General features: G+C 31.4%; 2 protein-coding genes and 1 non-coding gene across 3 annotated transcripts; all 3 read right to left on the bottom strand.

Moving 5' to 3' along the window:
- Positions 1-1,851: 1,851 nt before the first annotated feature.
- On the bottom strand, positions 1,852-3,315 carry LOC144591519 (protein RecA-like; the record flags this gene model as incomplete). The annotated part of the gene is made up of 2 exons (XM_078395637.1): positions 2,318-3,315; positions 1,852-1,919 (listed from the first exon to the last, which is right to left on the bottom strand). Coding segments are annotated over exons 1-2 (1,066 nt in total), but the record flags the coding sequence as incomplete, so codon positions are not given.
- A 1,570-nt stretch (positions 3,316-4,885) lies between these two features.
- Positions 4,886-4,958, bottom strand: trnak-uuu (transfer RNA lysine (anticodon UUU)). Its single transcript has one exon. It is a non-coding gene; the product is annotated as a tRNA-Lys (tRNA).
- A 690-nt stretch (positions 4,959-5,648) lies between these two features.
- LOC144591517 (DNA gyrase subunit B-like) lies at positions 5,649-10,922 on the bottom strand. Its single transcript, XM_078395635.1, has 3 exons — positions 10,238-10,922; positions 8,549-8,672; positions 5,649-8,049 (listed from the first exon to the last, which is right to left on the bottom strand). Exons 1-3 carry the CDS (start codon positions 10,920-10,922, stop codon positions 5,649-5,651), a joined length of 3,210 nt encoding a protein of 1,069 aa, XP_078251761.1.
- Between the last annotated feature and the right edge of the window lie 5,521 nt (positions 10,923-16,443).

Below are 16,443 nucleotides of genomic sequence, written 5' to 3' on the forward strand. Positions count from 1 at the left end.
CAGATATCTCTAAAACAGGAAGATGGCATTTAGATAATCTACCTGAGCTACCAGATAACTTTGTATTAAAACCAATAACAAGAGTTAAGAGTAGGCTGGATTTTCTAGTAAGCCTAATCAATAGAGATGATATAAGCTCTATAATAAATGCCTGTGATGCTGGTAGAGAGGGTGAGTTAATATTCCGCTTCATCATGGACTACTCTAAAAGTAAAAAACCAGTAAAGAGGTTATGGCTATCCTCTATGACCAAGAGCTCCATATTAGATGGGCTTAGTAATTTAATAGATAACTCTGAAATGACTAATCTTTATAATTCAGCGAGGGCTAGAGCTGAAGCAGATTGGTTAGTTGGTATTAATAGCACAAGGGCAGTAACTGCATTTAATTCCATGGATGGCGGTTTTAAACTTACCACTGTTGGTAGGGTTCAAACACCCACACTATCAATGATAATGTCTAGGGATGATAATATAAATAAATTCACTCCTGATACTTATTATACTATATCCGGAATCTTCTCTAATAATGATTCTGAGTATATAGGTCTATATAATAATGATAACCTTAATAAACCACTAGATAATATAGCTAGTAGGTTTATAAATAACTCTCGCATATGGAGCAAGGAAGATGCTGAGCTTATAGTCTCCGAGATCTCAGGAAGCTCTGACATTTCTTATGTAGAAGATAAAAAACAGCAGTCTCAATCCCAATTCCCATTATTTAATTTAACAAGCCTTCAAAGAGATGTTAATAAATTATTTGGGATGTCTGCCAAAACCACATTATCAGTAGCTCAATCATTATATGAGAAACATAAGCTTCTCACATACCCAAGAACAGATTCTAAGGTTCTCCCAAATGATTATATAGATGAGGTTGAGGGTGTAATTAAAACAATATCTGAATGGCCAAGTAGCTTGCTATCTAGTAGGAATATCATAGCCAAGGAGATAATCTCCAAATACCCTATCAATAGTGGTAATAAGAAGATATTTAACTCCAGCAAGGTTACAGACCATTTTGCGATAATCCCGACGCAAACAGTACCAAACTTACTATCAGACATAGAGATAAAAATATATAAATTAGTAGTTAATAGATTTTTATCTGCTTTTTATCCACCAGCAGAATATATGGTGGCCACAAGATTAACAACTGTAAATTCTAAGTACGTCTTTAAAACATCAGGAAAGATATTATTATCTGCTGGTTGGAAGGCTGTGTATGGTCAAGAAGAATCAATAGAGGAGTCATCATTAATAAAAATAGATGACGATAAAGATATAGTATTAAAAAATATTAAACTAGAAGAAGGACTCACTAAGCCACTTTTAAAATATACAGATGGTACATTGCTATCTGCCATGGAGTATATAAGCAATTTATTTGATGATAATGATCTAAAAAATAGCCTTGCTAAAAGAGGTCTTGGTACCCCAGCAACCAGGGCTTCAATAATAGAGAATCTTATAAGAGAGGGGTATATTATACGTAGTGGTAGAGATCTATCTACTACATATAAGGCAGTTACTCTTATTAAGCTATTAAAGAACCTAACAATAGAGGAACTAATATCAGCTGAGCTTACTGGAGAGTGGGAGCAAAAGCTTAAGCTCATAGAGGATGGAGAGCTATCTTCATCTCAATTTATGAAGCAGATAAAAAATATGGTAGAAATTATAGTAGATAAGATTAAGGGCATAAAATTAGAATCCCTGCAGTTTGATTACGCTGATATGAATGCTAAATGCCCTAAATGCCAAGAGAAAATATTAGAATCATATCAACATTATGGTTGTGTTAACTGCGACTATAAACAGAGAAAAACAATTGCAAGTAGATTACTATCTCCACTTGAGTTTGAAACCATATTAAAAGAATTTATAATAGGACCTCTTGATGGTTTTATTAATAGATTCAAGAAGCCATTTATAGCCACCTTAAAGCTCGACAAAGATACTCATGAGATTAGCTTTGCTATAGAGAATAAGGTCACTGAAGAGGATATATTAAATGCTAAAATTATATCTGAATGCCCATGTTGCCAGCACCATATAGTAGAACTCTCTAATTGTTATATATGTAATAATCAAAGTGTAGAGAAGCCTTGTAAGCTCAAGATATCTAAGATTATTTTAGGTAAAATAATCGATGAAGAGCAGATAATAAATATATCCAAGAATCATAAAACAGATTTATTATCTGGTTTTAGGTCAAAATATGGTAAGCAATTTTCAGCCTTCCTAATTATAAAAGAATCAGGAGCTATTGGTTTCCAATTCGAGAATAAAAGATCTAAGAAATCTTAGTGCTTTCTTTTATAGCAGATATTATATCTTCTAATATCTCCTTATTATTTAGGAGATATTCCCTCGCATTTTCCTTACCCTGCCCAAGCTTAGTATCATTAAATGAATACCAAGCACCACTTCTTTCTACTATACCTAGCTTACAGCCTATATCTATAGCCTCACTATAAATTGAGATTCCTTTGTTATATAAAATATCGCATTCTGTCTGCTTAAATGGAGGGGCACATTTATTCTTAACAACCTTAATTCTTGTTTCAACACCTATTATATCGTCAGCAACCTTAATGACACCACCTCTTCTCACATCTATCCTTATAGAGGAGTAGAACTTTAAGGCATTACCACCAGTAGTAGTTTCTGGATTCCCAAATACTACACCTATCTTCATCCTTATCTGATTTATGAAGATAACTAGGGTATTAGTCTTATTAATACTAGATGTAAGCTTTCTAAGAGCCTGAGACATCAATCTAGCCTGTAATCCCAGGTGATGATCACCCATACCACCATCTATCTCTGCCTTAGGTACTAATGCCGCTACAGAATCTATTACTATAATATCTACTGATCCCGATCTAACCAATATGTCGCAGATTTCTAATGCTTGCTCACCAGTATCTGGCTGTGATATTAGAAGCTCATTTATATTTACACCAAGACGTTGTGCATATTGTATATCTAGGGCATGTTCAGCATCTATAAAAGCAGCCACACCACCTTTCTTATGTGCCTCAGCAATTGCATGAATGGCTAATGTTGTTTTACCAGAAGACTCGGGGCCGTAAATCTCTACAATCCTACCCCTTGGATAACCACCTATACCTAGGGCTATATTTAATCCCAATGAGCCTGATGGAATAACATCAATACTTTTGTCAATGCAACTCTGATCCATTCTTATTAATGAACCCTTACCAAACAGCTTCTCTATCTGTGATGTAGCGGCATCAAGCGCCAGGGATTTATCACTTGAACTCATATTATTACCATCTGACATTTATACCAACCCCATGTGTTTAACTTTTAAAAATGAATCATTGAGTATATATTTTGATAAAATAAATATTCAGAGATTATAATGACAGAAAATATATGGCTGGTCATTCAAAATGGTCAAATATAAAACATAAAAAATCCTTGACCGATGCAAAAAGGGATAGGATATTCACAAAATTACTAAGGGAAATTGCCTGTGCAGCTTCTGTGTCTCAGGATGGTGCTGATTTAAACCCCAGACTAAGACTAGCTATACAAAAAGCAAATAATGCAAATATTCCAAAGGATAATATAAAAAGGGCAATACAAAAGACAGAAAAATCTGCAGAAAGCTTATTGGATATTAGGTATGAAGGATATGGTCCACACGGAGTTGCAATTATCATAGATTGCATTACAGATAATAAAAATAGAACTGTATCTGAAGTAAGACATACATTAAATATACACTCTGGTAAAATAGCAGAAAGTGGATCTGTATTATATATGTTCGATACAGTATATCTAATATCTTTCTCTGATAGATACAGCCTTGAGACAATAGAGACAACAGCGATAGAAACAGACTTCTTAGATATATATAAAACTAAGTCTAACGCTATAGAATTAATATGTAGCCCCTTAAACTACCCAATAATTATTGATATATTCAAGAAAAATAATATAGAAGAATCCTATGCTGAATATATATTAAAATCTAATATGATTATAAGTTTATCTGATCAAGTTTTAGAAAGTACACAAAAATTAATAGATGCCTTAAATAATTTAAATGATGTAATAAGTGTATATACAAATACTTAAATATTACCATCTAACTTCTTACCAGTAATTATATAATCCTTCATTGCTTTTATAATAAATTTATTCTTATCTAATATAATCTTAGTGGAATCTATTTGATTATTTAGATCACCAAATATGGACTTAGCTCCTATGTATATCATTAACATACAAATACATCCAGATACTGATATACAAGCTGTAATTATAAGATTTTTCAAGCTTGTATAGTTGTTATTATAATTTATGAATATGTATATAAATATCGCTATAAATATAAGCGCAAGTAGTATACATATCATTAAAGTTATATTAATTAGGTATTTATGAAAAATATATTTCCTAATGAGATATTTAGATTTATTATCTATCCTAAACTGAATCATCTCTAGTTCTGCTATACGAAGCTTTTTTTTATTATTTACTATAGCTAATATAGTATTTCCCTCTGGCTTAAGAACCATTACATTCTTTTTGAGGAATTCTAAATATTGTGTAGTATTTAATGCTTCATCCTCAGAGTTTGATGAATTCAATCCATCAGCATCATACATATATAAATAATCTTCTATATCCATATTGATTCTGTTAATAGCATGAGTAATTAAAGCTGCTTCTTCAATATGACTATGTATAACAACAGGTGAGCAATCGAACAGATATTCTACTGTATTGTTCATATTATCAAAATATATTATATAGAGATGCTATAATGAATCAGCATCATTAATATATAATTATAAATTTGATTGCTTTTTAAATAATTAAATATATTAAAATATTTATTATGGGTCGTGCGCGATTCGAACGCGCGACCAGCGGATTAAAAGTCCGATGCTCTACCAGCTGAGCTAACGACCCAAAAACTAAAAATATTATATATTTAAATCATATAAATATAAAAGCATTAGTATAATTTGAATAATAAACAAATAATAAGTTACTCAACTAAATCTAGAAAATTAAGCAATCATCAAAAATATCTAATAAATAATGTTAACTCAGATACTCAAGATAATACAGACACTAATAATACAAACTGCATCATAGATATAGGATGCAGTAATAATGATAGCTCAGTATATCTTTCACAACAAAATATATTTTTAATTATATACTCTATTGAGGTATATAAGCTAGGGATATTAAAGCTTATTAATAAATTAGAATCATCTAATATAGAAAATATCAGAATAATAATTAATGATATTGTTGAAGTATTAACAAAACAATCCCCAATGGAAAGTGTCCAAACAATTTATATATTATTCCCAGACCCATGGCATAAAAGAAAACACCATAAAAGAAGACTAATAGACAATTTATTTATAGAGAAAATCTTAATAGTTCTTAAGCAGTTTGGCAGATTAATAATAATTACAGACAACGCAAATTATGCTAGAAATAGCATAAATATACTTAACAATAATAGAGATTTTGTATCAAATATTTACAAGGTAAATAGTATACCAATTACCAAATAATGGAAGGGTGCTGTATTGAAGAATGCTAGTATTTATAAAATACTAGCATTAAAGATCTAAAAAATGCCTATACATCTATATTATTTACAGATAAAACATGTTCATCAATAAATGCTTTTCTTTGATCAACATTATCTCCCATTAATATGGAAAATATATCATCAGATGTTATATCATCTGTATATTTAATATTAACCAATGATCTAAACTCAGGGTTCATAGTTGTATCCCAAAGTTGATTGGAGTTCATCTCACCCAAACCCTTATATCTTTGTTTTGTATAACTACCAGAGCTTTCAGAATTAAGGAAAGTATAAATATCTTTAATATATCTAACCTTAGCAGACTTATCATTTTTATAAATTACTGATCCAGTAAAATTTATATCTGAGTATTTTTGAGTAAATTTAATAAGTCTCTTGTATGTATTGCTCTCAGTAAATAAATACGAAAGTATATTAAATGATGTATAGCTGCCACTACTCATAGTTATGTTTATGGAATCATCTACTATAGATATATTAATATTCTCGCCATAAACACCGTTTGATAAGTATTTAATGGTTTCTAAGAGCTTATTAATAGCCAGATCATCTTTAGATATAGTACATCCTAGTAGTATTGCCTTAAGGATCCTTTTATCCACCTTAGAATCATTATTATTTATATAAGATATCTCCTCATTATAATAGTTAATGATTTCCTTGATCTTATCGGACTCCACAACAAGACTATTACTTAATACCAACCTACTACTATGAGAAAGAATACCCATCATTAAATCATTCTCATCTATTTCATTTCTTAAATATCTATCCTTACCATTATATCTAATTTTATACAGAGGCGGCTGAGCCACATATATATGACCATCTTCTAATAGCCTTGTCATATGCCTAAAGAAGAATGTTAATAATAATGTTCTTATATGTGACCCGTCTACATCAGCATCAGTCATTATTATTATTTTATTATATCTAAGCTTGGAATGATCATAAGTTTCAGACCCAACCCCTGTACCTATAGTTTGAATTAGGGAAATAATTTCCTGAGAAGAGATTAATTTATCAAATCTCGCTTTCTCAGAATTTATAATCTTACCCTTAAGAGGTAATATGGCTTGATATTTTCTATCACGACCTTGTTTGGCTGAACCCCCAGCAGAATCCCCCTCAACTATAAATAATTCGCATAGTTTTGGATCTGTTTCCTGACAATCAGCCAACTTAACAGATAAACCACCAGTATCTATTATTGCCTTTCTTCTAACTAGATCCCTAGCCCTTCTAGCTACATCCCTAGCTCTAGCAGATTCAATAATTTTTTCACGTATAAGTTTTGCTTCCGATGGATTCTCTAAAATATATGATTCTAGACCGTCAGATACCAAACTCTCTACTATAGGTCTTATTTCTGATGAAACCAGTTTTTCCTTAGTTTGTGATGAAAACTTTGGTTCAGGCATCTTAACAGACACCACGCAACACAAACCTTCCCTTGTATCTTCACCGATGATTTCAATCTTATTCTTTTTATTCTCTATGCCTCTGAAATAATCATTAAATGTTCTAGTTATAGCGGATCTTAGTCCAGTCATATGCGAACCTCCATCCTTTTGAAAAATATTATTAGTGAAACATAATATATTTTCTTTATAAGAACCATTCCACTGCATACCAACTTCTACACTAATACCATCTAATGATTTTGTGAAATAACAACATTTTTTATTAATAACAGTCTTACTTTTATTAATAAATTTTATAAATTCAGGTATACCACCGGATGACAAAAATGTATGAGTTACATTAGTTCTTTTATCACTTATAACTATTTTTAAATTATTATTAAGGAAGGATATGTCTCTTAATCTATTGCAGATAGTAAAATAATCATACTCAATCTTCCCAAATACCTCTGCATCAGCCTTAAATGTAACCTCTGTACCAGATATATCGCTATCTGTAGTGGTTATAATCTCTAGGCTTGTTACTGGCTTACCTCTAGCAAAGCTCATAGCATACACGCTAAAGTTTCTTGTTATTTTCAACTCTAGTGATTCTGATAGAGCATTAACGCAGGAGATACCTACCCCATGTAAACCACCAGATACATTATACGAATCATTATCAAACTTCCCGCCAGCATGAAGTTCTGTCATGACTATCTCTGCGGCGCTCCTTAATAATTCATCATCCTTCTTTACATCAATAGGAATACCACGACCATTATCAGCTATTCTAATAACTCCACCAGTCAAAATATCGATAGTAATTACTGAGCAATATCCAGCCAAATATTCATCAACACAGTTATCCAAAACCTCAAAGACCATATGATGTAGCCCACTACCATCTGAGACATCACCTATATACATACCTGGTCTTTTTCTAACTGCATCAAGACCTTTTAGTATCTTAATACTAGAAGAATCATATTTCATTTCTTTCACTGGATCTCCAAAATATCTGTTATCAAAACAATAATGGCATTATGTAGTAATAAAATTCATCGGCACCGTAAATACCAATCCTCATACTATTATTTGATTTACTAATAGATATAGATGCGGAATAATTTCCCACTGAATTTAATGCGTCTAAAAGATAATATAAATTATATGATACAGATATTTCTTCACCTTCGTATTCTATATCAATATACTCAGTAGCTTCTTCATTATTAAGATTAATGCATTGTAAATTTATCCTTCCAACTTGAAAAATAACTTTTACCACCATAATCTTAGAATCACAGGCTACAGATACCCTAGCAATTGAAGATAAAAAATCCTTAGAATATATATGAGATATAAAAATATAATCATTGGGAATTATTTCATTGTGATCTGGAAAAAGGTCTCCAAATATAACTTTACTTATCAATTCACAATCATTAGATACAAAAATAGCAGCAGTATTATTAATATATAAATCTATAATATCTGTCCCACCACCTTTAGCATACTTGATTACATTCCTTATAGTTTTATTAGGAATAATATACTTTAATTTATTAGGTTCACCATCATAAACCTTATTATAGATAGCCAATCTATGCCCATCACTAGCTATAAAGCTAACACCCTTTTCTATAATATGTAAAGCAACACCATTTAAGTAATATCTGAATCCAGAATCACCTATTGAAGTATTTATCATTGATAACACTTCATACCACTCACTCTTACTAAGGCTTAAATTAAAAAACTCATGATAATCAGAATATTTTTCATAAGCCTCAAACTTCTCCAGAGGTAGTGTATTGATATCGTAAATATAGCTATTACAGCTAAGAATTAATTTATTGTTTTTGTCCTTATACTCCAAACAAAAAATATCATCATCAGATAGCAATTTCATGATATCTGTTATTTTTTTGGGACATACAGAAAATATCGCATCACTCGATGATTCTTCTATCTCCACTATAAAGCTTAGTTGCATGTCAAGATTATTTGCAGTTATACATAATTTCTCTCCACTAACCTCAAACAGCATACCAGATACTGCAGAATTTAACTTATTTTTTTCCGAGACCTGATTGATCAATACCAGCTTCTCAGATAACTTCCTCACTACTCCCTTTAATCTCACTGCTTCAGCTCTACTTTTCTGTCATTCTACCAAAATTTATAAAAATGCTAGTGAGTGATTTATTAAAAAATTTATTTTATTGAGTTATCCACAAAACATTATCTTTAGATTTTTATATTTATAAAGACTAATAATAATAATGTTTTGCCAAAATCTGTGGATAACTCGACAAAACCCTTATGGCTTAAGGGTTTTGCCTGTGGATAACTCTGTGGATAACCTGTTAGTAACCTGTTAGTAACTTTCTGCTGGAAAAAAGTTACTAACAGGTTACTAACAGGTTACTAACAGGTTACTAACAGGTTATTAACAAATGGTGGTTTTACAACTTTTTATGAGCTAAAAATGTTATTATTTTATGCTTTTTGAATCATGATAAAAACTATACATAGTGAGGGTTTTTAGCCTGTTTTCTTAAAGTTACCAGCATGCTGGTAACTTTAAGAAAACAGGCTAAAAAGTGCACAAAACTCAATAATATAAAAAATAAATTGTTGCTTGAATAATTAAGTACAAGCGATAAGCTATTGACTTTCTTTAATAACCACACGGGGTAAGCGATCTCAAGGATTGCAAGTCTTTTTTTTAAAGATATTATTAATAATTTAATAATTGCTCAACTAGGTCTAATTTCTCCCAAGAACTATCACAATTTTCCTTTCCAAAATGCCCAAATACAGATGTGTTTCTGTAAATTGGCATCTTCAAATTAAGTGTATGAATGATATTCGATGGGGAGAAATTGAATATATTGGCAATTAGATCTTTTATTTTTCCATCGGGAATGATGCCTGTCCCGAATGTATTTATTTGAATATCAATAGGGTCAGGCATAGCTATCGCATAACATACTGATATCAGACATTTTTTAGCCAACTTAGCTGCAACTATATTTTTTGCTATATACCTACATGCATAGGCACCTGATCTATCTATTTTGCTTGGATCCTTACCAGAATAAGCTCCACCACCATGGGGTATTTCTGCACCATAACTATCTGAAATAATCTTCCTTCCGGATAATCCGCAGTCAAACATTGGCCCCCATCAGTGAACTTACCTGATGGGTTAATAATAATTTTGGTATTAGAATCTATTAAATTAGATGGGACTGAATATTTAATAATTTCTTCAAAAACTATATCTGTTATAGTTTTAAGGCTAGCTGACTTATGATGTTGAGTAGAGAGAACAATACATTTTATTCTTTTAGCTATACCATTCTCATAATTAATAGTTATTTGAGTTTTTGCATCGTGTAATATTTCGTGATAAGATAATTTTTCTCTAAGACTTCTATGCCTTTTCATTATTTTATTTGCGTAATAAATTGCTGATGGCATGTATGTATATGTTTCATCACAAGCATATCCGTGCACTATGCCTTGATCACCAGCACCTATAATGATATTGGAGATAGTTATAGCCTTAGAGATTTCAGAACTTTGTTTATTGTAATTAATATGGAGTTTATAGCCATATATATTGGATACATTATCTGTAATGTAAATTTTTTTTAATGTGTCATCTACTATTTTTGAAAAATCTATGTTATTTTTAATATCTGAGATTTCTCCAGCTAGTACTATAAAGTTTCCGCCAACCATTGTTTCTGCAGCTACTCTACAATTTTTATTTTGCAGAATTATGTTGTCTAGTACTGCATCTGATATTTGATCAGCTATTTTATCTGGGTGTGCATCTGATACAGCTTCGGAAGTTATATTTCCATTGAATTGTGCCATTTATAACAATATTTCTCCTTGGTGCAGAATATTTTACATTATTTATTTTTTTGTAGTTATATGCCGTGAAAACAAATAAAAAAATATTAGCTATGATTCCAGTGCAATTATATTTTTTTGCTGGTGTTATATGTGGGATATACGATTTTTTAATACGACCTAGTCGTAACAGAATAGCTTATATAAACATATCTATATTTACAGCAAATAAATCTATTTTTGGAAAATTATTTATACTTTTAAAATATTTAATAAATAAAAGAATATATGATTTTCATATATTTTACGCGCTTTCTTCTAGTATTGATATCGTAAAAGATATGGTGAGGGTTCGTGGTATTGATTTATTAAAAATTAATAAATTTACCCCAAAAATAATTATAGATGATGGATTTATAGATACGATATTTGCATTAAAAGTTTTATCCAAGCTATATAATATAAATAAGATAAGGAATAATTCCTTATCTTCAGGTTCGGCATATATACATCATGTGTGGACGAATAATATAGATTCTTCATCCATATGTAGATTTATAAGTTTCTTTTCTGAAATTATATTGGTTTCAGATGATCTTACAGAATTATATACAAATTACGAACCTAAAATAATATCCATAAAACTCAAGAAAAGAAGTCTTATACTTTGTAAGTATGATATAGAAATATCAATTATATCTAATATAAAAGATATAACAGAGCTTATTGTTAAGAATATAGAGAGAGAATAAAAATATCCCCATTTAAATATAATCTTAGTAATGCAATTTTTAGCATAACGACAGCTAATAAAAGCTCTAAGTATGACTAATGAATTATTAGTCAAATATTATATTAGGTTTATAGTATCAGAAAGACGTCTAGCCAGAATACAGTTAGTAATTCTAAAAGAGATATAAATAAGCTATTAACTCTTTTGGAGGATAAGGATATTAACTCTATAAATGTATGTGATATTGGTGAGGTACTTTCCACTCTTGGAAAAACTAAGCTGTCAAACTCAACAATAAATAGATATATCTCTACATGGAGATCATTCTTTAAATATTTATTCCTCAATGCATATATACTCAAAACCCAGCTATAGCTATAAGATCCTTAAGAAGGCATGTTAAATTACCTGATATCTTATCTGTTGATGAGATGGCTGGTCTTCTATATACATATAGGAATATTAGGTCCATAGGACCCATGCAATTATCCAGAAATATAGCAATACTAGAATTATTATATTCCAGTGCATTGAGGGTCTCTGAGCTTGTATCAATTAATATTACTGGGGAAAACTCAATATCTGATAACCCTCAATAATGATACGTGGCAAGGGTTCTATTAATAGAACCCTTCCAGTAGGTCATATTGCAATAAAGAGTATTGAGGAGTGGGTAGCAGTAAGGGAAAGATTAGCCAAGGATGGAGAAGTAGCCTTATTCATTAATATGCGTGGCTCCAGGTTAAGTACAAGATCTGTTGAGCAAATATGTAGTGATATACCTAAGCTAATAGGTATAAATAAGTATATATATCCACATTTGTTCAGACATTCCTGTGCCACTCATATACTTCAGTCCAGTTCTAATATTAAATTTGTTCAGGAGTTTTTAGGCCACTCCAATATATCATCAACTCAGGCATATACTCATCTAAATATAGAAGATATAGATAGTGATTATAGAAGATTTCACCCCTGTAATTATCTAAAATAATATTTTGAAGTATATGTAATTTCCCAGAAAACAGATGATCTGCCTCTGGTACTGTATACACATAATTATTATTAGCATTAGATAGATTCAATACATCCTTAAGGCTTATGATTTCATCGTTCTCAGCATGTATAATCATAGATTTATTAGGTATAGTTTTCACAAGCAGTCTACCTAATGGTATTCCAACCATTATTGTCTTGTTTAACTCGTAGATATCAATTAACTCATGAATCCTACTTACTATATACGCTCCGAATGAAAATCCAGCTAATGTTAGTTTATAATTACCGTACTCAGATTTCATCCATCTATTATTTCCATAGCGTCCCTTGACTCACCGTCACCGTTATCATATACACCAGTACTAAGGCCCGCTCCTCTAAGATTGGGGCTAACAACAGTATACCCAAGTCTAAGCAACGCTGAAGCTATTGCAGAGATGGTTTTGCTATCCTTATTACCACCCATAAGAGGATGTGGATGTAAACATAGGGCTATATTATTACTTATTGTCTTTGGCTCAGATACATTGAGCTCTAATTTATTTGATTCATGGTATATAAATAGAACTTTAGCTTTCATATGGTGATAACATATGTTGTTGTTATAGTTTCAATATAGTGGTATATGTATATGATAGAAAGTCTTAATCACTTAAATGATAAGCAAAGGTATGCAGTAAGCTATGATGAAAAATCTGTATTAGTTCTAGCTGGTGCTGGAAGTGGTAAAACAGGAGTCTTACTCTGTAGAATATATTGGCTGGTTAAGAATTATAATGTAGACATAAATAAGATTATAGCTGTTACGTTTACAAATAAGGCTGCTAATGAGATCTCAGAAAGATTATCTAAGAACTATAGTGATATAGGTAAGTTAAAGTGGTCTGGGACTTTTCATGGGATATGTAATAAGCTCCTGAGATTATTTGCAAAGAGAGCCGGTTTATCACCATGGTTTAGTATTCTAGACAGAAGGGATCAGATATCTTTAGTTAATAAGGCAATTAAAAACTTAGGCCTTAGTACTTCATTATATGATCCAAAAAATCTCTCAAATTTTATAAATATAGCCAAGCAATCTGGTTATAAACCAGATACATATCCAGACCCATCTAATATTTATAAAAATCATCTAAAATGCTATAGCGCATATAATGAATTATGTACTAAAGAAGATTCATTGGATTTTGCTGATCTTATATTAAAATCTTATGATGTTCTTGGGTATGAGGATGTGTCAGAATATATAACTAATAACTTTCAACATGTTCTTGTTGATGAGTTTCAGGATACTAATGATATTCAGTATCTATGGATTAAAAGAATAGCTCAGGTAGATGGTGTTACAAGAATACCTGTATTTGCAGTTGGTGATGATGATCAATCCATATACTCCTTTAGGGAGCCTGCGTTGGTAATATGGATTTATTTGAAAAAGATTTTAATATTGATTCTGTTATTAGATTTAGAACAGAACTATAGATCTAGTAGTAATATTCTATCAGCAGCAAATATCCTAATAAAGAATAATCAAAATAGAATAGGCAAGTCATTGTGGACTGAGCGTCCCGGTGGTTCTGAGATTCAATAATAACAAATGTTAATGAGGAAAGAGAGGCTCTCACTGTAGCAGAGAGGATAGCTAATCTAATAAGATTTGGTGTGAGCCCTAACCTAATAGCAGTTTTATATAGGTCAAATTTCCAGTCTAGTACTTAGAGCAATCCCTTATGAAGTATGGAGTAAAATATAAGGTTCATGAGGCATGAGTTTCTATGAGAGGGCTGAAGTAAAAACATTAATATCTTATCTTAGAATAATAATTGAGGTGAATAATAATTCAGCCTTCCTTAGGGTAATAAATAGCCCCAAGCGTGGTATAGGCGTTCAAAGTATAAAAATATACAGAATATATCAAGTACATATAATATTAGCTTATGGGATGCAGCTCAGCCTCCACATCAACTAATATTCTATCCTTTGTCTCCCTAATAAATAATATGGCCAAGGAAGTTATTGGCCTTGATCTTCCAAATACATTACTCAAGATTATAGAATTATCTGGTTTATTAGATAGTTATAAGGACGAAGAAGAGAGAAAAGAAAGATTAGCTAATATGGAGCAGCTAGTAAGTGGGGCTAGGCTATTTGCTAATAATATACCTCAGAAAGATATAGATGATATAGAAGAGCTTCCTAAAGCAGCCTCATGTGACATATCAGAGAGGGTTAGAGCAATGGGGATTATTATTTGCTGATGGAATATCATTAATGCAAGATTATATTCTGATGAAGCAGTAGATTTTGTTAAATTAATTACAGTTCATGGCTCTAAGGGTCTGGAGTTTGTAATGTATTTATTATCGGACTTGAGCAAGGCCTCTTTCCATATGAATCAGCAATTAACTCTAAGGATGGTCTTGAGGAAGAAAGACGGCTGATGTATGTGGCAATAACTAGAGCTAAGAAAAATCTTGTAATTTCTGGAGTAGAAGTAGGTATACATATAAATCTATGGTTACTAAGGCACCATCTCAGTTCTTGATAGAATTAACAGACACCCCTCATCTGAGTAATATAAGTCCATCATTAGCAATGGCAATGCCAAATACTTCTAATAGTTCTAGTGAGTTTATTGTTACTAGAAGCTCATATGCTACTAGTTATCATAAACCCTTCTGCCCATAAAGCAATAAGGGATGATTCATCCCATGCTTATACAAGCCAAGAGCGATTTCTTCAAGGATTAAATAATTAGCCCTAATTAACTGTGTAAGTAAATTAATATCATGGTTAATTTTTGGGTTCTTTTTACGTAGATTTTTGACATTTTACAGGAATATATAACATAGTATGATCCCTATTCCGAAGGCAATTCCTATGCTGGGAGACTGGATGATGTAAGCTCCCTAGATAGGCTCATAGCTATTTGTCTTGGTTTCACTATACTGGATGTACGCTTTCTAGAATTTATATCAGAAACCTAACATTATAGTATTCAGCTACTATATTCTGTATATATTCTACTGTTATTTTTTTATCTGGCCTATTTAGTAAATCCTTGAGGAGATTCCTTGGCTATATCTAATGTAGGAGCTGTATTGTGGAAATTAGCATAGGCTAGTATTTTATTTAATGCTCCTTCTAATTCTCTAACGTTGGACTTAAGATTCTTAGATATGTATGTAGCTACACTAGTATCTATTTTAGCCCCCAATACCTCAGCCTTCTTACGTAGTATGGCAACCCTCATCTCCTGCTCAGGTTGTTCTATAGCAACTGTTAGGCCACAATCTAGTCTAGATACGAGTCTATCACTTAAACCGATTATACCCTTTGGGTAAGTATCACAGCTTATAATTATCTGCTTATTAGCCTCAATAAGTGCATTAAAGGCATGGAAGAATTCTTCCTGAGTCCTAGATTTATTATTAAAGAACTGTATATCATCTATGAGTAATAAATCTAGGGAGCTATAGTATTCAGCGAACTTATCAAAGGACCCATGTTGATATGCCCTAACCACATCAGCGTAATACCCATTAGCATGGATATATCTTATTGATTATCTTTATTGGTAGATAATATCTCATTACCTATGCCTGTAATAAATGAGTCTTCCCAAGACCGACACCACCAATATAAATAATGGATTATATGACTTACCTGGATTTATGCAACCTGCTTAGCTGCAGAATAGGCAAGATCATTTGCCTTACCAAGTACGAACCCAGAAAATGTCATATTTTTATTTAAATGGGTATTATGATATTTCTCCTCCTGTAGGATGGAGTCTTTACTATAGTAATT

The sequence above is a fragment of the Rhinoraja longicauda genome, unplaced genomic scaffold (assembly GCF_053455715.1).
Source record: "Rhinoraja longicauda isolate Sanriku21f unplaced genomic scaffold, sRhiLon1.1 Scf001085, whole genome shotgun sequence".
NCBI classification, from domain to species: domain Eukaryota; kingdom Metazoa; phylum Chordata; class Chondrichthyes; order Rajiformes; family Arhynchobatidae; genus Rhinoraja; species Rhinoraja longicauda.